Raw genomic sequence first — 9,017 nt, 5'->3', positions numbered from 1 at the left:
GTCTCTGTTTCTCTGTCTCTTGCTTCCTCCTTCCCCTCTGCCCCTCACTTTATTATTTATATAATGAGGAAGGAAATAGAGGTGAGTTGGCCAGATTTGACAAAGATAAATGATATATCAGGTGCTTACTGTGTCCCGGGGCCAACCCAGGGTTACATATTCATCCCACAAGCTTCATCAATGATCTGCGTGTGGCTGGCACTGGAGGAAAAGAGAAAAGAAGTGGCTTCTGTCCTCAGGGTGTCCATGCAGCCAGTAGGTGTTGAGGGCAGGATTTGAACTCGGGTTCTTTGCCTCCTCCTGCAATGGGGCATGTTCCTGTTCATCATTTATTCGAGTCTCAGCTGTGTGAGCCCCTCTCTCATACTCAGACTCCTTGTTCCAGGGGTTGATTCTCCATTCTCTTGAGTGTGAGGGTCCCTTCTGCTCTTCACATACCTGATGCTCATAGCACCTACTGTGTGTGCAGATTACATCCTGGAGGTGGGGAAGGTGGGAGATAAAATTTTGAGGATATTCACAGAGGGGTAAGGTGGGCTGTGGGGAGTGGAACTCCGAGATCCTGGGCAGAGCAGAAAACCGTGTCTTGGGGCTGGCAGTCAGCACCATGGAGAGAGACTAGACTATAGCCCCCACATTTTCTGGAAGGTAAGGAGAGGACGCTGGTCTCCATGGCTATCTTTATTTACCTAATGGCTCCGCCACTTGCATTCCCTGGTAGGTACAATTTAATTCAGCAAGCATTATTGTGGTTGTGGTTGTTATTAATTAACAATTTTTAAAGTTGTGTCTTTGTGACCCTATTTGGGGTTTTCTTGGCAGAGATACTGGAGGGGTTTGCCATTTCTTTCTCCAGTTTACTTTACAGATGAGGAAACTGAGGCAAGCAGGGTCAAATGACTTGCCCAGGGTCACATGGCTAGTAAGTGTCTGAGGCTGGATTTGAACTCAGGAAAATGAGTATCCCTGACTCCAGGACTGGCACTAGGTGACACCTAGCTGTGTCTAATTAGCAATAATAGCATTTATTAAGACCCCATTTGTACAAAGCCCTGTGCTGGCTGCTTGGGAATACAAAGTTGAAATAAAAGACAGTCCTTGCCTTCCAATCATGGGTGTCCTGTGATCTCTTATTTGGAGGTCCTTCCAGTGATTCAGATAGCAACCCCTGCATGGCTGCCCCCACCTGTACATTGCTTATGAATGACCTGCTGGAGATGAGACCCTGCCTTCAAAGGGCTTGCAGTACAGCACAGTACCTAGCACATAGTAGGCATTTAGAATGCTCATTGATTGATTGAAATAGATGAGAATCAAGCATTTGTAGCATGTTTTGCACCCATGACTCAGAAGATCATAGATTCAGAGCTGGGGAGGACACCTGGGGCCATCAAGCCCACCCAGCTTACTTGAGGCCCAGAGATGTTGAGGGACTTTCCCAGGGTCACCCAGCTCCCTAGTTTGGCTCCAATACTGTGGCCACTGTGCCCTGCTGCCTCCTCTGGCCATGCCTACACAGCCTGTGTCAAAGGAAGAGGCAGCTACCATCTTTGCCAAGGCTGAGCTCACCGCATGCAGCTGTGGCCCTCTACATTCCCCCAGGACTTTACTAGGCCAATATCCTGGGGGTCTGCCTACAAACCTCTTTGTCTTCCTGACCCTAATATGGCCCTCCTTAACCCTGCTGCCTCCCAAGGAATGGATTTTCCCTTTTCTCTCTGGCACTGCCAGCATGCCTCCCTCCCACTTCCTTTCTAGCCAATCACTCAGCCCCTCAAAATCTGGCTTCCATCTTGAAGCCATCCTCAGAAATTACCAGGAACCTCCCCAAACCAAACCCCATTTTCTTTGACTTCTGCCACATCTGGTGCTGGTGGGCTACCTGCCACAACTTCCTTGGCCTTCCTTAACCCCCTCTATGGTGCCTTCTCTGTCTCCCCCTGGAATGAAGGTGTCCCCCAGGATTCAGTCCTAAGACCCTCCTCTTCTCTCCTCACTGTCTCCCCTTGGGAGCTCAGACACTTGGCTGATTTCCATCTCACCTTTGCAGAGGATTCCTCAGTCTCCATCTCCAGCCCAGATTTCTCTCCCAAGCTACAAACCCACATTTTAAGCAGTCAACCGAACAGTTCCATCTAGCCCCCTAATACCCCAAGGGATCATGACCCAACTTCCTGTTAAAAATCACCTCTGATGAACCCTATGCTGTTTCCTGGGGCAGCTTGTTCTGTTTTTAGAGAGATCTAAGCATCAAGTTTTCCCTCATCCACCCCAGAGCCCATGGAGGGCCAAGGAGCAGGGGAGGAGACCTACCAGAAGGGCCCCAGATGGAGTTGGTACAAAAGGGAGAGTTTTCTCCTTCCCCTCCCCCAGATGCACCTTCCTGCCGATGCCCCCTTCCTCTTATTGGACAGACTCTTTGTCTCCCCCCCCCCACAATCTTCCCCTGCTGGGAGGAATCCAGAATCCCCATGCTTTGGGACAGGCACCTCAAGGCAGCATCTTTCTGGGTCTTTCTGATAGCTTTGCAGCCAAGCCCTCCATTACATATTGTCTCCTTGAGAACAGGCACTGGTTTAGTTTCTCTTTGTCCCCAGCCCTTAGCACACAGTGGGATAAGGACCAGACATGTGATTTAATATTATAGGGAACACCCAGGTGAGAAAACTTGCTTTATCAACGAAGGTCGGCACCTTCTCTGCCACTGATAGCCTCAGAGAGGTTAAGTGACTTACGAAGGGTCACACAGCTCAGATGTGTTGGAGGCAGGACCTGAACCGAGGTCTTCCTTTGAGACCAATGCTTCCTAAGTGTTTTGAGCTGAAATCTGCTTCCTTGTAGCTTCTGTCCATTGTTCAAATGGCATTCATCTAGGGCCAGGAAATCAAGTTTCGTGCCCAGCTTTTCACACACTTGAAGCTGTGGGCTCGCTGGGACAGAACACAGGTCCTCTGTTAATTAAGATTGCGCTTGGGCCACCCTGCCAATCCAAGAGGGGCTGCTCCAACTCCGAGGGATTTTTAAATTTGTTTTTGTTGATTTTTCTTTCTTCTTTAAAAATGCTTTGTTTTAAACATCATTTTTATTTCTAAATATGTTCCTGCCCACTCTCCTATGACAGCCATCCTTTGCCACAAAGAATTCACAAGAGAAAAAAAATGCTTTGGCAAAACTAACCAGTACATCAACCAGTAGTGACAGTGTGTCCGAGGTTTCAGCCCCACAGTCCCTGCCTCTGCATTTTCCTGCTTCTGCCTTGGGGCCAGGCTGACTCCTCATTACAGAGGATTCACCATTGCTCATGGTGGCTCTCGTTTGGATTCTTATGGTCATTGTGCATGGCTTTCCTATAGCAGTACTCTGGATTTACTCTCCTGACCCAAACTTGTACTAACTGCTTGAGTCCCCAGAGCATGGCTGCCTACATCTTTCCCCTCAGGGCTCTAGGAGTACCCTGGAGGGGAACTGGGGTTCTTTTGCCATCAGTTTAAACCCTTATTCTAGAGTGTTCCCCAATGTCAATCACCAGTCATTAATGCCCTAACCAATTAATGTCCCAACCAATTGACATTAATTAGCTTTAAATTAAAAAAAAAAACATTTTACTGATGTCTTTTGTTTTTTACATTACCAAAATTTCTCCCAGTATTCTTCTCCCAGAGAACTATCTTATATAACAACAAAAATTTAAGATAATTTATGCAGAGCACATCTCAAGCCTCATTATCACAATCACAGAGTATGATTATTAGGAGACACATAGTAGATGTTCCAGCAAAGTAGACTGGGAAAGAACAGTCAGCCAGATAGGAGGAGACCAGAGAGAAGAGAGAATGAATACCCAGGAGGCGAGGATGGATGGTCAGTGGTCAGAGAAGTCAAGAAAGGTGAGGGCCATGACACAGGAGAGACCAATGGTCACCTTGGCGAGAGCAGGTACAGGTGAGTGTAAGGCCAGAAGGAAATCAAGATCGCAAAGGGCACAGGTAGAGATGAGATCAGGGTGATGAGCACAGACACCTGCATCCTGTCACCACCCAGGGAGGAGAGATAGGGGATGGAAAGGTTGAGTCTAGAGAGTATTTGTTCAGGACAGAGGAAGCTGTGTATTTGTGGGCAGCCAGGAAGTGATGAGTAGATAGGGGAGAGGGAGGAGGATGCTCAAGGGGGCAATCTGGTGGCCAAGGTGGGGGGGAGGGGGTCAAGGGCCTGGCCGTGGGAGGCGGAGCTTCACTGAGCTGCCCCAGGCCCTCTCAGCTTCCCCTCCTCAGTCCTCCTGGGTTATCAGCCCTTATCAAAGCCTGCCTCCCCTCGTGCTGTTTGGGTGACTGTGTCTCCCTTGAGGCTGTGAGTTCTTTGACAGCCAGGGGTGGCACCCCTCAGGGAGCCAGGCTGTGGAGCCCCTTCAGGGTTGCCTCGGTAAATGTTTGATGGATGAAGCAAGGACACCGAGAGGTAGTAGAGACGGGCTCCAAAGAGGGTGTGATGGGACACCTTTGGGCACTGCTCTAAGCTCTTAAGCTAATTCGTGGGACTTGGCCATCACCATTTTCCCTCACCATCTTTGTAGATCCCAAGAGCAGGGGCTGCGGGGGCCACCATGGCTGGGTCTAGGGCTTCAGGGAAATCTGAGGAGCCTGAGGATTGGGAGATGGCCTGGCCCAGCTGGGCTGAATGGTGCTCAAGGCAGCTTGGCTCTGCCTTATCTGTCAGCAGGAGGAACAGGGAACTTGGAAGACCTTGGGCAGGCGGAATGTTTTGCTGACTTAAGCACAAACTGCCCTGAAAGGGCCAGGCCTGTACCCCAAACTGCTCAGGACAGCAGCCAGCATCAGTGTGGCCTGTGCTGGCACAGCATGGTGCTGTGTGTGTGTGTGTGTGTGTGTGTGTTTGTGTGTGCAAGTACATGCTCAAGCTCAAGCTCCATCACACACACACACACACACTCTTGCTTTAAGAGATGCAAGTGCATGCTTTTGTGTGCTCAAGCATGTGTTCAGACACACACACACACACACACACACACACACACACACCATAAAGCAAACAGAAGAGGAGACAGAACCAAACCCAGGGCAGGGAGGAATCACATAACAAGACCTTGCTAGCCCAGGCGGCTGGAGCCTGTGTCCTCCCCAGCTCTGGGAGAGAAGGTTCACCTTACTAAAGGGCCCCAAATAGTTTCCAGACATCATGGTCTCTGGCCTCAAGGGCACAGCCAGTTTCCAAGAGGAAAAGCACATATTTCTTATGGGTAACAAGGAGGTCTGGAGACCCATGAGGCTGATGAACTCACCTTCCAGCTAGACTTTCCTGTTTAGCTCTCTTCTTCCCACAGCAGAATGTCTTAACAGCGAGGCCCACTTGGAGTTGGGAAGGTCTGAGTTCCTATTCTGCCTTCAATGATTATGACCTTTGGACCTTGAGTTATTGGATCTCTCTGAAGCTCAGTTTCATCATCTGTAAAATGGGAATAATAATGACAGCCCCTAGCTCCCAGGGTTATTTTGAAGATCAAAGGAGATAACCTTTGCCCAGCACTCAGCAAACCTCAGCACACTGTGCTTCCACCAGGATGTATCCAGAGGTCTGCAGATATATGGGATGATAGGTTTGTAGGCCCAGGGGAGGGTCCTCTGAGGCTGTGCCATAATAATAACAGACAGCATTCATGCAACACCTACTATTCAAAAACATGATGGCATTTTTATCTTTACCACAACCCTGGGAGGTAGGTGCTATTATTATCTCCATTTTACAGGTGAGGAAACTGAGGCAAACAGGTGAAGTGATTTACTCAAGGTCACACAGCTAGGAAAAGCCTGAGGCAGGATTTGGGCTCAGGTCTTCCTGACTCCAGACACCCTCCCATCGCCTCCACTTCAAACTTTCTAACAGCCCAGAGGGAGTCTTTATGGGTATTGTCCAATGGGAGGGAGAATCTGTAAATGAATGAGTCTCCGTGCTAAGATGGTAACTCTACTCGATGTCTCAGACAGGAGTACCGGCCCTGGCCTGGCACCAAACCTTCAAGGCCCATGAAGACCAAACCAACCTCTATTATTGTCACTGACTACACTGTGAGGGAGAGCAGCTACCGGGCTGACTTCAAGGTAAGTCGCCCCCCCCCCCCGACTGAGCTGAGGGGGGGAGGGCTCCCTTGAGGCAGTCAGTGGCCCCCCGGGGTTGGGCTGGGGGGGTCTCCCTTCAGGCGGTCAGTCGCCCCCTGGGCTGGGCTCCAGGAGGGCCTCCCTTTAGGTGGTCCAGCTCCCCAGGCCCATTCCCCCGCTCCACGACACTCCCTGAGGCAGGCTTGATCTGCTGACCGTCAGAGCCTCCAGCCCATCTCTGTCCAGCCCCAGCGTAGAGTGTGTGTGAGTGCTGAAGCCAGTGAAGGTGCCAAAGGACAGGTGCCTAACCCAGCGCGAGGATCGTGCTTGACATGAGGCACGCATCCCGGCTATAAGGAATGTTCCTCCAATGGAACATGGCAGGGCCCGTCTCCACAGAGAGGCCAAGACCTCCACCCCCTGCAAAAAGACCAAGCCAAACTGCAAGTAGAGCTGGCGTCTTCAGAGGGGAAATCCATGAAATTGTGCGCAGGACAACGTCGGACACTAAGTGGCATCCCCACCTGTGCGGGGCTCCCACCACCCGCACCCCCAGCTTCAAAGCCTGCTGAGCCTCGTGGAGGAAAGGCCCTTGCCCCTAGTCAGCCAGCCAGTTAGCAAACACCTCGTGAGTGCCTACTGCGCCAGTTGTGATGCGCGAACGCTTTATCTTGCAGGTCCCAGAAGGAAGAAGAAAGTTCTCGCCAAACCCTTCCGCGGTCTTTCAGGCCTCACCTGCCCCTATACTGCATGTGTGATCGTCCACACCTGCCCACTCTGGGGGCAGGAGGGCGGAGGTGGCAAAAAGGAGGTGTGTGCTAAAGTCAGCTGCGATGCCGCCTGAGGGGCGCAAGGGCGAATCTGCTTGGCTTCTGGCCCGTGGAGGTGCCAGTGGTCAGACAGCGGCCACAGCACACCCGTCTATGCCAGCGCATGCTTACACTGTTGGGAATATTCCTGGCCTTGCTGGGACCAGGCTCGTGTCTCCTTGGCCCAGGATTTCTGGTCACAGCTAACCAAGCCTACTTGTGGGCAGTGGCCCGAGAATACCCACATGGAACTCAGGAAAGGAAATATCCCCAAAGCACTTGTCGTCTGATGAACAAAGCAAGCCATGGAGAACTCTGCTCCCCAAGTCTGTCCCACACTAGCTCTGCTGTTTTCCAAAGGTTCAACCCATCAGGAATTTTACCCTCATTTCAAAGCCAGGAAGGGCCCTGATCTAGGGTATATTCTAACCAGCCTTCATTTCTGAAATCTGAAGGAATGAGCGAGAAAGGGGTTGATTCTGCTTTGGGCAGATGTGTCCCAACAGCCTGAACTCGCTTAAGATTCCCCAGGATCAATTCTGTGGGATTTTTACTTCCTCTGTTTCCAAGATCTCTACTAATTTCTTATGGATTTTCCACAACAGTGACAGTAACCATTTTTTTTCCCAAAGGGAAAGCGCTTGGCTTTTCTGATCAACAACTCTCTGCACATACACATTGTATAATAAATGTATTGCCTTGAAACTCTAATTTCTTGCCTGCGTGTTAGTTAAGTGAATACTAAGTAACCAGAAATAATTTCCCTAGCAGTAGAATGACATTCATGGAGCTACATTTTGGAAGATGCATTTTAAATTTTAAATTCCCTTTTGGACAAGATGCAGTTGTTTTTTTGTTTTGAGGGCTTGGGGTTTTTTTGGTGGGTTTTTGGGGGGCTTTTGGAGGCAATTGAGGTTAAGTGACTTGCCCAGGGTCATACAGCTAAGTATGGGAGGCCAGATTTAAACTCAGGTCCTCCTAACTCCAGAGCTGGTGCTCTATCCACTGTGCCACCTAGCTACCCTGACAAGATGCATTTTTAAATTATAGGGACACCTAAATTATAGGATCTGTGACTTCTTGGTAAAGGCAACTCCCAAGTAGGAGAACTCCCTCCACTAAGTCAAGTTGGCACCTCCTCTGAAATTAACAGACTTACTTCTAGAGCTGCTGAGAGCCCTGAGGCCTGCCCAGAGTCATGTATAGCCAGGACATGTCAAAGGCAGGACCTGAATTTAAGTCTTCCTGGTTCAAAGCCCAGCTCTCTACCTACTAGGCTACCCTACCTTTGTTTAGCCAGGAGGCCTAGGGGAAGAACACAGGCCCTAGAGTTAGAGACCCTGCATTCTCCAGACCTGCCTCTGATACTGCCCGTGTGACCTTAGTCAAGTCACTGAAACTCCCTTTGCCTCAGTTTCCTCCTCTGTAAAATGGGAGGGTTAAAGCAAGTGGCATCTGAGTTCATTCCAATTCTAGATCTATGATCAATCTTTAAGCTGTAAAAGATGAAAAACACAAGTAACAGCATTTTAAGCTTTAAAATTTACATAAAGACATTACTTTAACTATTAATTTAATGTAAATTATTATTTAACTTTCTTTCTGAACAAAGCATGGATTAGTCATTCTTATACTTGCCCCATTCTAACAAAGCCTTTCTTTAGATTATGTCATTGGGATGGGTTTAAATCAGTGTCTTTTCTAAAGATTTCTTCCAGGTCAAATGGCTGCGACTGCTGTTGCTGCTGCTTTGGGGTTAGTGTTTGGAGCCCACAATTTGGGGACCCTTGGACCATGTTTAAAATGGCACCTGCTTGGCATCCCCAGGGTCCAAGGCTCAAACTTTCTACAATGCTGCAGGATTGTGTCCGTGCTTGGCTTGGACAAGAGTGAGCAAATGCTATCTGCTGAGGTCTGCAGCTCAGCACTCCTGCCCTATCCTCATTGGACTCTTAAGCCCATATCAGCAGAACCACTTCAAGCCTTTCCCAAGGGCCGGCCTTGGGATCTTTCTGCTTATTTCTGGTATGATGCTCACACTAAGGTTCACCAGTTTGGCATCTCTTTAGGAATGACTAAGAACTCTGACCTGCTTCAA

At 49.5% G+C, this 9,017-nt stretch overlaps 1 protein-coding gene across 1 annotated transcript in view; it reads left to right on the top strand.

The window, feature by feature from the left end:
* MAP6D1 (MAP6 domain containing 1) overlaps nt 1-8,491 on the top strand; it is a 10,831-nt gene extending 2,340 nt beyond the window's left edge. The window contains 2 exon segments of the mRNA XM_069089163.1: nt 5,996-6,113; nt 6,788-8,491. Coding sequence (XP_068945264.1) covers nt 5,996-6,113; nt 6,788-6,868 — 199 coding nt within the window. The 3' untranslated portion in view covers nt 6,869-8,491.
* Nucleotides 8,492-9,017: the final 526 nt, after the last annotated feature.

The sequence above is a fragment of the Petaurus breviceps genome, unplaced genomic scaffold (genome assembly GCF_028583685.1).
Source record: "Petaurus breviceps papuanus isolate PSGF00001 unplaced genomic scaffold, PetGlider_PUasm1.0 186, whole genome shotgun sequence".
NCBI classification, from domain to species: Eukaryota; Metazoa; Chordata; class Mammalia; order Diprotodontia; family Petauridae; genus Petaurus; species Petaurus breviceps.
The sequence above is the reverse complement of the archived record's forward strand: the minus strand, read 5'-3'. Positions and strand labels throughout refer to the sequence as shown.